We start from the raw sequence: 18435 nt of genomic DNA, 5'->3' as shown, positions 1-18435 counted from the left end.
GGTTACCAAAAAAACAGATAATTTTAGCAAATTTCTGCCTAAAAGTTCGGAACTTAAAAATGAAATGCGTTTGCCGGGAGTCGAACCCGGGTCTATTGCTTGGAAGGCAATTATCCTAACCGTTGGACTACAAACGCAGCTCTGTGATGAACTTTCTTTGTACATATATATGATTTCAAATAGTAACCTTGAGTATCTCCAAAAAAGTTTCATAACAAAAAAATATACATTAATTATATTAATAAAATATTATTTTCTTTTTTAAAGATTTTTATTTGTAAAAAGAAAAAAAAATTCGTTAAACAATCATTTTAAAATTTGTTGAAGATGCTCTTACTAAAAAGGTTGTTTACCGAAACGCTTACTTGTAAGCACTTACCGGTAAGATTTTGGTATATCAAAACGGCATCGTATGCAATATTTTACCCTGATAAAACGCTAATCAGGAAAGAATGGTCATCCTGACTTACCGAGTACGACTCTAGGTCTTTGTCATTACTCTTACAGGATAAGATCATCAATCCTTGCAATTTACATCCAGGAAGATAAGTGTTTCAGTCAAAGACCTTTCAGCCTAGTGGTAAAGGCTTGGACATGGCATAGTCATGAACCCGAGTTCGAGCCCTGGGAGGGGAGTATTGGCGACATTTAAGTGGGGTCATGTTTAGCCTCCAAATTTGCCGGGGATTAGTCGGGCTTTGGCCCGGACACCCTTACAAAAAAAAAAAAAAAAAAGATAAGTGTTTCAAAAAGTGCTTATCGAGTAATCAGATAAACGACCTCTAAATAAGCCTACTACTAATTTATCACAAGTCATGTAGCTTGAGATCTTAACTTTGAATTTGGGATTACAATATTATTTTCGTTTAAACTTTGTAAGACTTGAAATCTTAACTTTGAATTTGGGATTACAAGATTCTTTTCATTTAAATTTTGAATTAATCGTTGACGTCATGAAAACTGGGAAACCACTATTTTGTTGCAATCTATAAAACTTAATCGTGTATCACTTTCATGTGTTTGTCAAAACAAAATTTCAAAAGGTACAACTTCTTACTAATTTACAAGGTTTAAACAAGGTAAATATAGTTAAGAAATGGGCATCCTTAACTGATCATCAAGGACCAGTCCAATCAAGAACCCTTTCCAAGAATGAGTCTAATAACACGGGATAGGACAAGACAGTACGATACAGAAAACGTGTTGCCCCATGTTTAACGTGACATCAGGCTTGGACTGAGTGGGAAACAAATGCGTAACTTTTTGTCGCACCAAAATAGCAAAACAAAAACTAAGAAGATGAGATTGGTAAATTACTAAATTACTCATATGAAATTAAAACTATTTGTTCAGTCTTGTCAAGTGAAAGTTTTAAGACAATAAATAAAATTTAAAGAATGGATAAAAAGTAAAGGGGAGGCGTATTTGATGTTTTTAAAAGAGAACTAGATTTTACTTTGAGAGCATATTAGGAAAATACAGTAATGTTCCACCTTGTTCCATGAAGTGAGGATGGAACACACATGTTTCACTATGCTCCTGTCTACCCTAATTGATGAGAGCTCTAATCAAGAGAGGCTAATTTAGGACCGGATAGGCCCAAACGGCTAAGAAGATAACATCCCATATGAAAGTAGTATCTGAAAGGTGGGATGTATACAGATATAATTTATCCCAAAAAGTAAAACAGTTGTTTTCATACACACCCTTTGTGCTTTCTTTTTGTGGCATTTCATCAAACACCTCCTATGCATCTTTCATTTGGACCTGTTTTCTTCCATGCCTTTTCCTACTCAAACCAAAACTGCTCCACTTGTTTGGTTCAGGAAACATGAGATAATACATTAACATCCACATGAAGGTTTTCCAACTCTAATTTCAACCCGACACACACACCAAAAACGGATATCTCGAACCTCTGATCATAAAAGAAATAGCATTACTTAATACTCATATGTCCACTCGTTTAGCGCAAAACCAAAAATATGATGAGGGTGCCCCAGATGGTGGCATCAAACCCGACTTCACGACAAAAACGTGCTGAACCCATAAAATATATAAACAATAAAATATGTTTCTAGAAACAAAGGTTGACAAGCATAGTAGAAAACTCGGGAAACACATGATATTCATCTATTGTCATCAACTTCCCACCACTACGTGCAAGTACACGATTGAAATTCTACCCGTGTAGAATTAAACCTGAAAATTTACATTATAAAACGCGTAAAGTGGGTTATGAACTTATAATCACCTACATGAAGCAGCTTGAAGCTTTCTACCTGATAATTTACAGTATCATGGTTCTGTGTGCATGTTCTCTTGACGGTGATGCAGCTAACATTCAGCAGATTGTAGCGTCTTTCAGACGAACTCATCTTTGACCCTTTATCGTAGAAAAGGAAGTTGGCCTTGGCATGCCCATCAGGGATAGCTTGTGACTCAGGAACATTTGTTCTCCAGATGGATCAGCGAAATAGTTCTGGAAAAGACCACATAATGAACTTTGCAAAAATGTCGCTTTCCAAGAATTCTATGTGTGCAGCTCGTCCAATCATGGTGTTCAAGTTTCGGCCTTGTAATGAGGTGTCAAAGTTGACGTCACATCGCATAAATGTGCGTTGTGCAGAGGATGGGGAGCGGATTTGGTCCAAGCAGTTGTTAAGCATCTCGAGAAAAAGTTTACCCTTCTTTGAGTAGTCCGCTGACGATGCTTGGCACATCTCCATTCGAGCAGAATGATAAGGAACATAACCATCCTGGAAAATATGAAAGAGATTTAGTTTAGAGTTATTAACTTCTTAAACTTAATATTTCGCTTTATTTCTTGATAATGCCAACAATCAGTATACATGAATGAGACCAACTGTGTAAATGTAAATGCAAAAGGGAGTATGTGCCCCTTGTGGTAAAAAAGCTCATTTTGTGTGACGCTTTTTTTCTGTTTGTCTACATTTCGCTCTTCACTCAAGAAGGATGGTTTCTTTGCAATGAAAGAATGTAAGTGGCAGGTTCAGATGAGAATCATAAGTATTTTGAGAACCGGGGAACCACCTATTCATGAATATTTTAGGGTTATTCATCATGAATAATACATGAAATAGTTGGTTCCCACATTCTCAAAATATTTACGACCCTCATTTGAATCTTGAGAGAAAAGAACTGTTATGGGTTCCGGTAAAAGACATTGTTGGTGGTGGAATTTTGTCTTTGCCAGCAATAGGTATTATTGAATTATTGTGCAGTAAGAAGAAATATAAAATCAGAAAGATACTGATCAACTTTCTAAACCACCATGTCGTAAAGTAGTACCTATTGTTCTTGTGATTTGCAAGAATGAGCAATATTTAGAAATAGTAAAAATATAAATGCAAAAAATCATTATGCTTAATAATTTTTCTCCAAAATTCTGAAGTCTAGTGTTCTTTTTCGTATTTTAATAAGAACGCCCATTTGTGTGCAATGAAAAGTCAAGTTCAATGGTTCAAAAAGCTGATCACTCGTTAAGAAAAGCCAGTTTCCATGATTGTTGCAGACAAGTGGATGAGCTCATTAGTTGTAACGTCCATCTAAAAATGAGAAACAAATACCTGAGGAGAAGATAGCAGGATTATGTTCTTAAAACTTTCCAACGTCTTTTGCTGAAAGTAAAATAAGATGAAATCAGAACTGTAACAAAAAAGAAGCAAGTAAAGCAAACGAAACTGGTGCCACCTTTGTAGCCATCACCAGTTTCAAAGCCTAAAGAGAGAATTTGAGAACTAAAAAGTAGGGGCCCTTTTCCAATCGCTAACCGGGTAACTGCTTACCATGTGTCACTTGCCTTAGCGGATGGGGCAGGGACCTAGAATCTTACCCAGTAAGTAAGAGAGAAGACTCTTATGATAAGCGCTTATCGTAAGAGTAAAAGACGCTTACCATCCATTTTGATGGCCGAGAATGTTATTAGATAAGGTAAGTGAGGGTGGTGACTATTGCTGGTAAGCTCTTACCCAGTAAGTGTTTGGTAAATGGCCCATAACTTTGACCGTTAAAATGAGTTGTTTCTATTCAGAAGTACTGACTGTACCTTGGAAAGTTTGTAGAAGAAAGTGTTTTCTAGATCTATATCATCAGTGAAAGTCAGTTGATGAATGCATCGAGTATTCTTAAGCTTCTTCAACAGCCATAATCCAGAATTGAAAAGAGAATTTGAACTGTAGAGATAACCTAAATGTGGCCCCGAAACAGAGATGTATGTATTCAGGTACCTATGGTACGGCTCCATGATGCTCTCTGCGATTTTGAATTATCAAATACATCAATAGAAGTATAGAACCATAAGCAATCCAATAAAAAAATAAAGAGATGTTGTAATTGCTTTACAAAGCAAAATGTTTATGTACCTGCTAGAGCCGTTCTTATAATCACATTTCCAATGGAGTGACCAACAAAGCTGAGCTTAACGTTTTTTAAGCCACCGGATCTTGAGGCTTTATCCATCTTCTTTTTAACAAAAACAATGACTTCTTGGGCCAGTCTTAATCCCATATCCCTAAAGTCCTCAGAAGTCTTGTCTTCATTGACCTCCGACATTAGAAACTCGATTTTCGGATCTATCAGAAGCCATTGATTCCGCACAAGTCGTAAATCCAGATGATGTCCCTGCTTATTGTTTTCATGTCATGAAGAATTAGCATTTCTAACATTAGAAAATTTTGTCAGCACCCACCTTCTACACCAAAATTGAAATGCTTCAGGCAGAACAAAATGTAGTGCCATGAAGTAACAGACTTTTTGGTTTAGTAACCCCAAGAGCGGATTAGAGGAAGGAGGGGGGCCCACTTGGATATTTTTCTTGAGAGCAGCAAAAAAGCACAAAAAGGACTAGAAGAAATTTATGGATAAAATGGGACATTGTAAAGAACACAACATGCCTGAAAACCATGAACAAACACAGCAATCTTCAAAACCCGGCCCTTCTGCTGATTGCCAGAGAAACTTGAGTCAATTTCTGGAAGCATGCCATTAGTATCTTTTGGGTCCATGTTCCTGAAGTAAGAATTTCCACTGGGTGAATGCAATGGTGCATTTACTACACGTTCTACGATTATGATAGGTATACGTGAGGGATCCCCAAAAATATGAAGGTCTTGGATTGAACGATTGTTTATCTGCATATGAGTGGAACAAGCTTATGGTTTCCCAGGTAAAGGAAGTAGGATAATGAAGCCTCTGAGAAAGCTGGCTTACCCTCATCTGTGCAATACTACGACGGTGGAGCTCAGCACGCATTGCTGCAGCCTGGGAAGACTAAAAAAGAAAAAGAAGAAAGAACCATTAGGTCTATCACAAAATGAGTTTCCAGAATATTTACTCAAGCCTAGCACTAAATTGTAATACGATGTTTGTGCTCTGTGTAACCACAAGAGTGGTGCCATATTGGTTTGAGTTTGGGCTCCAAAGGTCAAAAGTGCCTGGAGGTCCCAGGTTCGAATCCAAGGAGGAATAAAAATTCCCTTGTGGCCACGGAGTTTCAAATGCGGCGACTTCGGGCTACCCGCGAAGCGGGTGATCGTCCTGGGATTAGTCGGCTCGCATAGCAGATTGGATATCCAAGTTAATAAAAAAAATGTGGCAAGTTAATGTGCAGAAACAGTATTACATCTTCAGTTATCTTCCGAAGAACAGGGAGTTTCCCACGAAGACCATGGTACAAGGAGTCATCAATCTCGCTTCGGGTAGATTGGTGAGGCATCTCTACTTTAGAGTACACCATCCATATTGACCATTCAGCTCTACGATCGATAGCCCAGGAATTACGTAAATGCTCCAAAACCTTTGTTTTGTTAGCCCTGGTGTGCAGTAAAAGAAACAATTATGAAAATGACAGTACCACATACATTTTTATGTAATGCTCATCTTTTATTGATGATATTTAGAAACCAATAATGCAATGTAAGCAAATGAAATTTAAATGGTGTGGGAATGCTAAAACTTTCTCGAGTTATATATGCACTTGATTTCTGCATAAAGAGACACATGAATTGCAGAGTAACTTTTGCATCTAAAAAACTCTAGGCGGCTTTATTTTTCTTTTTTTCTATGAATGATATTGGTAACCCAAAGCTTATATAGGATGATATAATATCCATCTTATCTTTGTATGCAGCATCATAAGCAAAAGATATACTACACCAAGGAAGCAGATGCAGCTTTCTTTATTCCTTGCTAAGGCCATAACCCTCGACCCCATGAGGGTTTATCGAATAGTGAACTTTTTCGACAGTTAACAAAAAATACATAGGATATTTATTTTATGAATCTTATCAGGAATTAATATGTTGCATTAAATTCTAGTGACTGCATGTGATAAACGGGAAGCTGAAAGTGCCAGTTACACCTCCATAATCTACCTCTCTATTGGCCAGAAATTTTCTGGTTCTTATGTTCTTTTTTCACAAAAAGGGCCATTAGTAAGGCTCAGATGGAGTTGGGGGAGGGGGGTAGAAACAGAATCAAACCTGTGAAAGTTCAGAAATGTGTTCCACAAGTAGTGCATTTGATCTCCAAGTGAATGAAAAAGACGGTAAAGTTCATCATTCTGTAGGGAATAAAGATCATCACTTGAGAAATCAAGGGTGCCATTTGGGATCTGTTCAAGGACAGAAGATGTGTAAGTCAAACTCAATGATAAATGTGCAAGTGAAACCACTCAGACGTCCAATCAAAGAACAAGCGAACAACCTTAGAACCATTGGCAGTCTCCATGCCCACTTCCGCAGAAGCAGCCAAGAACTTTGTCTCATCGTGTTGGGAAGCAAAACCAGTCAACTCAATTGTTTGATCAATTGCCGTGCTAAGATTTTGTAGCTCTTGAAGTAGACTTGCACGGGAAGTTAAAAAGGCCTTCACAAGAAAGACCTGTTTCAGTAGGACATGTTGAAACAGATTATAAGCAATTAAAGAAGAAGTTAATCTTTGCAAAAAATATAAATAACAATTATTTGTGTATGCCAATATATGCGGCGTGAGAGAAGAGGGTAGTATGATTATCAGTACACCCACAAGTAAGTCATCACAACAATTCTCGGCACATTAACAAAACTAAATACATAACCCAAAACTGATAAGAAATGCATACTTGAGTTTCCTTGTCGTACTTTTCACTGGTAACTTCTTCATGACTATGAGAATTGCTGCCACTAGAAAGGCGATACAGTTAGTTTAACTGCAGGAAAAAAAAATCTGATTGTCCAATAGGCAGCCTTGACCGTAAGAATCTACAGTTATATTCTTGACTGAAGCTACAAATTTTGCAACCAACCTGGGTTTCTTCATGGCATGAACACCGCCCTTCAGTAAGCTGATGTGCACACTCGTATCAACTAGCACGGCATGGAAAGCATCAAAGTGAACAGGACAATATGAATGCAGCCCAAGAAGAGCCTTGGGTGGAATTCGGAATTCGTGCACCGCAGCAGGGGATGCATCCAAAGAGTCCTGCATATTGGAGCTGCAGATGGAGCATTAAAAACACTATATCCAGTAAAGATCTCACTAAAAGAATAGCAAATTATTCTTTCCAAGTAGGAAAAATGTTTGGTTGGTACCGAAATGGAAACATTCCACGAGGTTAATACATAATGCAATACTAATTACTAACCCATTCTCCAAAACAGGTGTGTAGAGAAGCTCAAATTTCAGAATTACAGCAGATGTGATCGGACCCTGAAGATTGTAGGTGTTCATCAGTTCGCAAGATAATAAAGTGAGTAGGACAGAACTTCTCTGCCCATATTCATTTGACTAATTTAACCCACATGGAAAGGAACATCGCATCCCCAGGGCAAAAAGGGAGAAGAAAGTGCATGTTAAATATGTACCAAGTACAGAGGGGGAGAGAGAGAGACCTTAAATTTACCAAGAGATAAGTTGAAAGATATCATGACTGATAGAAGAATATCCTGTCTTGCATACCGAATCCGGAAAGGCTGTGATGAAAAACTATGGTCCGTGTCATCAATCTTCCAAACCCCCAACGCCTCGTCAGAACCAAGATCAGGAGCTGCAGTTCATACAAAAAATTTGCATGATATTAACTTCAGTTTCTCTCCTGATAATGAGGTAAAGGCCCTACATGGTTACATCTTGATATCTTGAAGGAAAAAAACCAAGTTACCAACCACAACAAAGTCACCGAAAAAAATTATTACTTTTGATAGTAAAAGTTGTACAATGTGCTCATTGTTCAGCCACACAAATAAAATTGCTCTGCTTATGATAAAAACATCCGGTCCAAAAATATATTGCAGACAATAAACGCAGACCCCTCGAATTATCTGAAGTACCATTTACAACAAATTTCTAGCAAGTGTCGATGACAAAAAAAATGGCTTGGAGAAAGCACCAGCTCCAAAAAAGATTACATCATTTGCTAAAGTTGAGAAAGACTTGGGGGACTTGAGTTGCATTGCTAGTTAAGTTGTTGATCAGAGGCATTATTGTGTAGCTCACTAGCTTGCAGGTTACAAACTTACAATACTGCTTTTTCCTTCTTAAATCAGAAGAATAATCTACATAACGAAAGCACAAGAGATATATCCTTTGCACTACCTATTAACTAGCTCTACACAATTGGGGAAATAACTTGACCATATGAAAGAATGGAAAAATATGCTCACAAGAATCATTGATGAAACGTTTGTAGAAACAACTTAAAATTTATCTTGAAGAAGTTATGTATCATCATCTGTGAGCATTCTAACATTTGGTGCAGAACAAAGGTTCAAGACTTTATAACTAAGTTCCCACTGTTGCTTGTTTTGTAGTGTTACAATTTTCAGTTAATTACTTATCTTTTGAAATATATTTTTCCTAGCATCTACCTTGAACATGGATGGTGTCAACCCAAATGTTTGCAAATGAATATTATTCCCAGCACCGTATGCTGCAGGAGAGGAGTGATGTAGGCAAATCACCTTTTTGGCGGTGGTCATTGGCCGTTAACCTACTAAATACCGCTACTCCTCTCCAGTTTTGGATTCATCATATGGCATGACATGGAGAATACTAAAAGATGCATACGTTGGAATTCAACAACTCAAGAGAAGCATATTAAAACTTTGACGACACAACCACCAAAGTCCTCCGCCACCCGAGGATAAATATGTATTTTTGGCAGTCCTTCACACATTCAAGTACTAACTATTTTCTGATATTCCGATTTCATTTCAGATGATAAAAGTGATTATGCCAGATAGCATAAGAATCCTCATCTTCTTTTCTGTTATGTCATATTCATCTGCCCGCTGGTGGTGTTGTCATCACCCTTATACCAGTTTGTTTATGACTGACTCCGGTTCAGCTACTCTTAATCTCCATCAGTTCATGGAGAGAAGGCAAGCAAAAGAAAAAACTCATCTTTGTTCTTAAATCTTATTAATCTACCCAGTTCCAAGTTAATATAATGTAGTCATGATCTGAAGATAATTTATGTGTTTTCTTACACTGGATTGGATTACAAAAGTTAACCTTATGAGTAATGAAGCTAGCTTAAGTGTGGATCAGATCAGCGATATGTGTTTCTACATAGTTACAACTAAATAACGTTATAAAGCTTGAAGCTGGATAATAACTGAATAAGATTTAGCAAATAAAAGATAATTAGTTAATTACATAGATGTGCACAATGAACTAAACAACAAAGTACCGTCGTACTGAACCACTCTTGAAGGGGTACCCAGTGAAGATGCGTAGTCACTATCTTCCCATCTCATGGTAATCTTGATCTGGTACCACCTGTATACAAAGAAAAAGATGCATCTATACTCTCTTTTCTTGAAAAAGCTGCACAGTTCCTACAGATATCCAGACTTTGACTCTGGTGTCGATCAAATAAACTTTCCAACTACAAACTTGGTATGGGATTTCTTAACTTTCAAAAAGATCTAATCCAACTTTGTGAAAACTACAGCAATTACATCCATCTAAACTTTGCGTTGGAAGTACTATGTTAGAGATCAAAGTCAAAATGCAGCTCTTTTTCAGGATCGAGGTAGTTCCATAGATTGATCAGCTAAGACAGTTCTAAAATGAACTTTCGCAGAAACATATAAACTGGTAATACATTAATCTTTACCCTTGCTGAAAGAGGTCTAGGTTATGAAACCTATGAATATAAATCGCAACTTCGTGAACGGCCTCCAACATTGACTTGCGACTTTGAGTACTTGAATGATGTTCCCCTGGTAGCGACAAGAGCTTCGCATCGGCCTTGGTTTTAGGTGTTTTCTGTTGATTGAAACCAGCTATGAACCATTTAAGACGGCGGAGCATAACTGATGATGATCTCTACGGTATTCGATGTGATTAGCATCCCTTCGATAAATTTTCCCTCAAAGAGAAAACCCTAAAAATTAGAGATTTTTGAAATCTGAAAGAAAGAAAAACAGACTGCTACGATAATTTTCAAGTTCTGTAAGAGTGTTGGAGAGAAGATCGTGAAGCAGACGACGACGGCGCCGACGAGAATCGAGCAGTTCGGCCGGCGAAGAAGGAAGACCTTGGTCTGCTCACGGGACGCAATTGATCAAATCTGAGATTTGAGTTGTTTATTTGGAAATTAATTTCAATATAAATTTTGAATTAAAAATAATTTACTTAAATCATTGTAGTTTGAAAAAACCTGCCATCATAAATGATACTGAAGGCAAGAATCTTTAAAATTATATTTTTCCTCATATTTAAAATTTAAATATTAAATAAATATTTTTAAATCCATAATTTTTATTTATTTTTTATTTTTTAAGTATTTCTTATACCAAGAAACCGTATTTTTTCCCGACCAAACAAGCACTGATTAATGATGTGATACAGCATTCACTACTATCAAAGAATCGGTCATGTCCTATTTCCTGGACCCAGGTGAGAACTTCTAGTAAGGTTCCTGCTACACGTTCTTTAACCGTTGATTGACCCGATCGTTGCAACATTGGATACGTCAAGATTGTACCATCTTCATCATGTAAGACCACACCCATGCCCAATCCCATAGATTGAGTTCCCGAGAACACCATCACATCACGATTGCATTTCAAGAATTAGGTCGGTGGGGTGTGCCATCTCGTACATGTAAATGGGATGTTTTGATATTGCTGGTGGCTTCTTCCATTCTGGACCTGCATCCACTCGAAAATAATGTCTCGGCCTTGCTCTACAATAAGTTGAGCGGGTTGTGCCTCTTGCCACCAGATCTATTGGTTCCATTTCCGCCAAATGCTCCAAATAACTCCCACAATTTTAGACCGAACAGCCTCCCCGAAAAACCTCCAAAGTTTTATGCATCCAACTACCAATGAAGTCATCATGAGTCATAGTATTTATGCACCGTTGTAAAAAACCCCTGCGTGTGCCCAACAATCTAAAGCATCAACAAATTCCTATAACAAGTGTTTACCATATTCGATCCCCTATTCGCAACATCCACATTCCTCCGGAACGGGGACCCAACGTCTCAACAAAGAGTCCCTTGTCAGGAGGGCATTCTTCGCTACTTGCCATGTAAGAAAAGATACGTACCCATGATCACCTTTAATCTTAAACTCATCCTTGAATCATGCTTGATACGATGATTGATCTGGTGCATCTTGATGCATCTCATCCTAATATACATCCAAAGGTGGAAATTTCTTCTTACGATTCTCAGCTTAACTCTTTTTCTCATCAGAACTCAACCCTTCATCCATATCCTCAAATTACATACACATAGTTCTTACCTCTTATTTCAGTTAGATACACCTTACAGGAGGGGGTTATCACGTATGAATAGAATTTACCTTAAGTTATTACAATTTAACTTAACAATTCATTATTTTAAGACTAAAAGGCAGTTTAACTTTTTTATTTTTCAACGGATATCATCCCTAAAATTCAAAAACTCTTATTTGGTCCCCCTATATTTGTCAATTCATAACGGTTTTGGTCTCTCTGTCTAACGACCCTTAACTTTTCCCGTTAAGTCCTGTTAAATAAGAGGTATTTTAGTCATTTTTACTATTTTCTTAATTTTTATATTACAATTAAAAATATTTTTATATTTTAAATTTTAAATTGTAAAAAAAAGGATAACAACTACCTTTCGTATTTCTTTTTTTGCTTTATAATTAAAAAATTGATAATATAATATAGTTTTTATTTTAATATAATAAAAATTATAAAAACGACTAAAATACCCCTTTTAGTTGGACTTAACGAAAAAAATTAACGATCGTTAACAAAAATATCAAAATCTGAGAATTGATATACACGAAGACTAAATCTGATTTTTTTTTTAAAGTTTAAGAAAGGTACAAGCATTAAATTCCCCTTGTTAAAAATTATATTTTTACAGTGGACTTATCAGCATTACGCTTGAGGACGAGACGACACTTGTAAAATCAATTGTTTGATTTAATATTTTAATTCTTAAATGTTATAGTAATTATTTTCAAAATAATCATCATGTTTTAATTCAATGATTGGATTTAGCTTTTTATGAAAAGAATGCTTGATTGGAGCATGCTAAATTTTCAATCACTTTTCCTTTGTTTTTGGGTTTTAAAATAATACTGAATAATTAAATATAGATAATCAGTTATTATAAAATACATCTCGTATAAAATAAGGTCTAAATTTAATTCCGTTTCTAAAATATTGTTAATTAAATAATTAGATCTGAACATAATAATAATAATAAAAACTTCAAGCTTTAAATGATTAATTCCAAAACCTACATTCAAACATATGTTTAATATGTTAAAAGATGTCGTTTTGAATCCATGTTACATCTTATTCAAGTCTCAATATATTACTAAATAAATTAATATTTAAAATACTTTTTAGCTATTAAATATAATTAAATTCATCAATTGATCAGATATAAAACCATAAATTTTCGTTGTTTGATTAATACGACTGTACACTGATATGATAAATCTACTCAGAATTTTAGTATGCCAAACTAATGCATCGTTTTCTGGACGAAAAAGTAATCGAGAATAACTATGTTGGTATTTTCTTTTGATGTTTTGTGCAGATTAAAATACTACATAGAAAAGCACATTTTCATATATAATTTTAAAATGTACGACGGGTATTAATATTTTCATCAAACTATCGTTTTCTAAACATGCTCTGATTAAAAAATAATGTCAAGTATCGTGGAGAAAATGATGAGGCAAGAGGAAAAATTAAGTGAAAGCTATGACTAAGTGACAAATGACCACTTAATATAAGCTACCTTATAAATTAGTTTATTTTTTTTAATAATCGTTTGGATGCACATAAGGTAGCTTATTGATAAGCTACTTGAAGTAGTTTACAGCATCTCCGATGGTTATGCTATATTTTTTTAAATTGAGTAAAAACCTCTAATAATTACATTCAACTAACAAATTCAAAATTTATAGTATATATATATATAATTGTCAATTTTAAAATTTTCAATTAACATATTATATTATTTAATTTTTCTTTACTATCTTGTTTGCATTAATTAACATATTAATATTATTAGAAAATGGTTTTAGTTATGTTATTAGAAAATTGTTTGGCGATCTATTGTTGCCCGTTTGAGCTCTGAGTTTGCTATGAAAGATCTCGAGGATATCTATCATTTCTTGGTTATTTCAGTCCCTCATGATGCACATGGATTGTTTCTCTCACAATCCACGTATACAACTGATATTTTGGCACGGGCAAATATGAGTATTTGCAATCCTACGACCACTCACATAGACACTAATAGAAAGTTGGGTGCATCCTTTGGCCCACCTTTTGCGGATCCCACCCTCTATCGCAGTCTTGTAGGAGCTCTTCAATACTTGACTTTTACACGACCTGATATTTCTTATGTTGTTCAACAAGTCTTCCTCTTCATGCATGACCAGTTGGAACCTCATTTTCAGTCCTTATGTCGAGTTTTGTGTTACATCAGAGGGACTCTTTAGTTGGGATTAGATTTATCCCCGGCCTCCTCTAACCACTTGGTGGCCTATACTGACACGGACTGGGGAGGTTGTCCAGACACTCATGGGACCACGTCCAACTATTGTGTTTTCTTTGGTGACTCTCTTCTATCCTGGTCATTTTAAACGCCAAGCCATTGTCTCCCGCTCTAGTACAGAGGCTAAATATCGAGGTGTCGTGAATGTTGTCTCTGAAACTTGCTAGATACAACAAGATTCTCATAAAGAATAAAACGTATAAGTAAAATGAAGAAAGAGCAAACAAGATCCAACGACTAATTGAGGGACAAAATTTGGAGGTAGATGGCCAATTGTTGCAGAACTTATACAATGCAAGAGCCCTTACACGTATACAAGTTTGACAGTCCACATCTAGCTGATGTGGGATCCGAATACGTCCCTTGAGTCTATAGAAGACACTGACTCTGATACCATGTCAAGATTTATGGAACCCTTTTAAATCTCTCCTAAAACGAATCCTTACATAGCTTACGTGGGACTCCAATACCTCTATTTGAACCAAGGCTCTAATACCATGTTAAAATATATAGAACCACTTATATCTCTCTCTAAGGATGCGTTTGGTATCAAGACGAGATATAATAGAATATGACATGACAAAACAAATATAATGACCAATTTACCCCTGACTAATTATTTATATATTCTGATTAATTTTATAATTTACTAAATTATAATAAAATAAATATATATTTTTTTTATAATAAAACACATATAAGAACAATATTTCGAGGACAATAAAGTGAAAGAATATAAAATAGAATAAATAAAATCTAAAGAAATGAATAAAATGTAAAGCGCGAGGCGTATTTAATGTTTTAGAAAAACATTAGGTTTTATTTTAAGATTATACTGATAAAATATAGGTTTGTTCACTCTGTTTCATGTAAAAATGTCTTACAAAAAGTCACAGGGGCTTATAATTGAACTTCCATCTCTTTTTTCTAAGCAAATAGACTCTTTTGATAATTGTAGAAACATAAACACTTTTGTGTGTTTGATCTCGCTAACCAAGATCAAATCTAAGCTAAAAACTATATATAAGAACACATAAACTAAAAACCGAAATCAAAGTGTTGGAAGATAAGGACCAGTTCCACCTTTCTTATCAGCATCACGAACACTAGAATAGCAGTAAATCCAGTTTGACATTTCCCAACCCCAATCTTGTCGCCTCGATACGTACATCTGCGGCCATCGGTTGATCCTAACATAATGCTCTCGGATTTTTCCATCTGCCAACAAACTTGTAACAATGGAGTAACAACTTTCATGGCCGCCCCAAACTTCGTCATCAGAATCAGCAGTTTGGCTCCCATCTGGATGGAAGTAACGATGCATTAGTGGCTCGGTCCCTTTCCAGTACGGGTCCAAATTACACCAGTATTCAGGGGCTTCCTAAGAGAAATGGAAGGACGGATGTTATGATCATCGGACACACTTGAAAACATATTTTTATTAAATGCATGATTTTCTGACAAATTTAAGAATATGTCTGCCTCACAAAAAAATGTATCACATGAAGTAGAAGTTACATGCCTTTTTGAAGTGAAACTCCCAAGCATGATCCCAAAGATCATTCTTCATGATTCGACTCTAATAAAGAACTTCAGTCAATAGAGAACTAGTATTGTTTATATGACCGAAAACTAAGATATATATATATATATATATATAGAGAGAGAGAGAGAGAGAGAGAGAGAGAGCGGTCGTGAGGAGAGACTTACTCGTTTTCCATCCGCAACCGATAAAGAGTAAACAGACAACTTTGACAACCCCTCGACTTGGGGAAACCGAGGTATATGAGCTTTGCCAACCCATAACTCTTCACACTACATATAAGCAACAAACTTACACAAATTCATAAAGTTGCGGTTATTTACTAACTGTCTAACTATCTCGTAACCGTTAATCTCTCCTATAAACATGTAAAACACTATATCTAGGGTGTGACATACTCGGATTTTCTGTCTTAATAAAAAACGAGAGTGACTTCTTGAATTATCCTAATACTGACTTGCTGAAACCTAAGCTATTAAAGGGTCGAAATACAGCATCCAAATGATTGTAACCACAAAAACCAGATTCTCTAACACTAAACAGTATCAAACATCAGTATACATACATATAACATATATATATATATATATATATATATATGTATGTATGTATGTATGTATGTATGTATAATACCTGTTTAGCCCAAATGGCATCACTTGAAGCAACTCTATACCATGTAGGCGAAACAAGAAGCGATGAAGCCACACTGCGTGCATCAAGGTGGCTGAATACCATTGACATGATATCACCACCACACATCACTAATGGGTCTTTTTTCTTCAATCTACGTTTTACCCTTTTCCTCTTCTTCACCACTCTTTCACTTTCCGATCTCTTCCCGTTATCATTATCATCATCATCTTCGTCTGCAGAGGGTTCGTACCCATCTTCTTCGGTCCTTTTTCTGGTCATGATTTGAAAGAATCTAGTGTTGGCATAAGAACCCAGATTGGATAATATAAATACATATATATATATATATATATATATATAACAAGAGAGAGAGAGAGAGTGAAAGGAAACTTGATTGGTAAGTAATGAAGATGAAGCAGGAGGTATGAGTTCGGTGTACGTAGTCATCATGTAGAATGCTTGGAGTTTTCCCTGTTTTGTTGTTGTGTTAACGAGGTGGTGATGCTCCTGCTTCTTTCTTATATATTAAACTATTCACTATATTACGTTTTTAGTCCCTCTCATTTGCTGATAGTTATTTTTTCTGATTAACCTGGATATCTAACCTGTTATATGATTAATTCCAGGACGACCACTTGTTTTATGAGTAGTCCGAAATCATTGTGCTTGAACTTTTGTGGCCACAAAAAAATGTATTACTTCTTGGATTTGAATTTGAAACCTTCAGATATTTTTTACTTTTGAAGACCAAACTAAAACCAATAAGACCAAAGTGGTGATGCTCCTGCTTCTTTGTTATATATTATAATATTCACTATATTACGTTTTTAGTCCCTCTCATTTGTTGATAGTTGTTATTTTATCGTCTCTATGGTTTTTTTTTTAAATCGTGGTTTTCGTCTTTACGATTTGAATTTTATTGCTGTTTTTGTTTTTATGGTTTACAATTTCTTACTATTTTTGTATTTCGTAATTAAAGGTATGAGTTAATCTAACAGATGAAAACCACAACAATTAAAATTTGTAATTTCGGAAACCACAAGGACTAAATCCTTAACTTTTAATAAATCATAAGGACTAAAAACGTAATTTTGAAGAAATATCTGAGAGGTCAATGGAAACAAGAAATACATGGACGTGGGTCCCACCAGTAATATCAGCTCCCGTCAATGGACCGTTGGTGGATTCACCAGCCAATGCTTTTTTTCTTTTTGATTTATTTTTAATTTTAGATATTTATGTAAATTAGCTCATATATACTCATTATTTTATTTACCCGATCAGTTTGATACACGATCTTCTTTAGGGATTTAGATTGAAATAAATTTGAAATCATTGGTCTGTTTGTTTTGTAGGATTTAAATGAAATTAGATTCCATTATTTATAAATAATTAGAAGGGTACTCGCATAATGCAACGAGATATATCTTTATTTTAATGTTTTGTTTTGTCTCTGTTGATATAATACGATTTATGTGGTTTTGAGAAATATAATGTTTTTATGATTTAGTGAAGTAATTTATTTTTGGCTTAACAATAAAATTTTATAAAAACAATGATGCTGTTAGAACTCAATGATTATCTTAATTATATTTTAGATTTTTTTATATTTAAAATGAAATGTGTTTATCATGTATTTGATTATGTTTGTCTACAGATAGTTATACGAATTAAAAAATGGAGATTTAATAAGTTGTACTTACGCATAATTTACTTGTAATCTTAAATTTTAAGTAATATATATTAATACACAATACTTCATGCATAAAGAATGATTTTTAAGAATTTTTGTCAAATGTTTTATAATATAATATAGATAGATCATGTGTTTTTAAGAAATGAATAATGATTTTATTTTTGAATAAAATATAAATTTGAAAATAAATATATCAACTTTAATATCAAATCAACTATTTAAAAGTTTTCATGTTTTACGTAATTTTTTTAATTTATTTTTTTATTATAATTTCATTTAAGTTTAATAATGAAATAATTTATTTTTGGTTTAATAATATAACATTTTATAAAGATAATAATTTAGTATTCTGTTAGAACTCAATAATTATCCTAATTATATTTTAGATTTTTTATATTTAAAATGAGATGTTTATTCTGTATTTGATTATGTTTATTTGCAGTTAGTTACACGAATTCAGATATAGAGTTTTATTAAGTTGTACTTACGCACAATCTACTTGAAATCTTGAGTTTTAAGTAATATGCATTAATAAACAGT

General features: G+C 34.8%; 2 protein-coding genes and 1 non-coding gene across 6 annotated transcripts; all 3 read right to left on the bottom strand.

Annotated features, from left to right (window-relative positions):
* Window positions 1-65: 65 nt before the first annotated feature.
* On the bottom strand, window positions 66-137 carry TRNAG-UCC. The gene has a single exon. It is a non-coding gene; the product is annotated as a tRNA-Gly (tRNA).
* A 1902-nt stretch (window positions 138-2039) lies between these two features.
* On the bottom strand, window positions 2040-10554 carry LOC112519265 (protein FAM135B-like). 4 transcript variants are annotated; one of them, XR_003069907.1, is made up of 16 exons: window positions 10121-10554; window positions 9692-9780; window positions 7893-8047; window positions 7646-7710; window positions 7307-7495; window positions 7124-7184; window positions 6727-6903; window positions 6504-6634; window positions 5645-5834; window positions 5233-5292; window positions 4917-5153; window positions 4386-4644; window positions 4070-4275; window positions 3591-3641; window positions 2283-2759; window positions 2040-2202 (listed from the first exon to the last, which is right to left on the bottom strand). XR_003069907.1 is itself a non-coding variant. In XM_025127290.1 (15 exons), the coding sequence occupies exons 1-15, from the start codon at window positions 10315-10317 to the stop codon at window positions 2469-2471; spliced, it is 2358 nt and encodes a 785-aa protein (XP_024983058.1). In that variant the 5' UTR covers window positions 10318-10554; the 3' UTR covers window positions 2040-2468. The 4 variants fall into 4 exon arrangements, 3 of the variants coding, with proteins under 3 accessions (XP_024983058.1, XP_024983059.1, XP_024983060.1); XM_025127290.1 differs by having other exon boundaries at window positions 2040-2759; XM_025127291.1 differs by having other exon boundaries at window positions 2040-2759; window positions 7124-7178.
* A 4520-nt stretch (window positions 10555-15074) lies between these two features.
* LOC112520111 lies at window positions 15075-16506 on the bottom strand. Its single transcript, XM_025128413.1, has 4 exons — window positions 16200-16506; window positions 15734-15838; window positions 15546-15602; window positions 15075-15404 (listed from the first exon to the last, which is right to left on the bottom strand). Exons 1-4 carry the CDS (start codon window positions 16476-16478, stop codon window positions 15075-15077), a joined length of 771 nt encoding a protein of 256 aa, XP_024984181.1. The 5' UTR covers window positions 16479-16506.
* Between the last annotated feature and the right edge of the window lie 1929 nt (window positions 16507-18435).

This window comes from Cynara cardunculus (assembly GCF_001531365.2).
Source record: "Cynara cardunculus var. scolymus isolate 2C chromosome LG 10, CcrdV1, whole genome shotgun sequence".
In the NCBI taxonomy this organism is placed as follows: Eukaryota; Viridiplantae; Streptophyta; class Magnoliopsida; order Asterales; family Asteraceae; genus Cynara; species Cynara cardunculus.
The sequence above is the reverse complement of the archived record's forward strand: the minus strand, read 5'-3'. Positions and strand labels throughout refer to the sequence as shown.

Bases quoted from the DNA above. Each gene is read 5' to 3' on its own strand.
- LOC112519265 (XM_025127290.1), bottom strand. From the start codon at position 10,317: ATGCTCCGCCGTCTTAAATGGTTCATAGCTGGTTTCAATCAACAGAAA. The intron at 5,154-5,232 runs GTAAGCCAGCTT...ACTCATATGCAG, and splicing joins GTAGTATTGCACAGATGAGG to ATAAACAATCGTTCAATCCA. The intron at 4,645-4,916 runs GCATGTTGTGTT...AACAATAAGCAG, and splicing joins TGTTTGTTCATGGTTTTCAG to GGACATCATCTGGATTTACG.
- LOC112520111 (XM_025128413.1), bottom strand. From the start codon at position 16,478: ATGACCAGAAAAAGGACCGAAGAAGATGGGTACGAACCCTCTGCAGAC. The intron at 15,839-16,199 runs GTATTATACATA...GCTTATATGTAG, and splicing joins ATGCCATTTGGGCTAAACAG to TGTGAAGAGTTATGGGTTGG. The intron at 15,603-15,733 runs GTAAGTCTCTCC...GTTCTTTATTAG, and splicing joins CGGTTGCGGATGGAAAACGA to AGTCGAATCATGAAGAATGA.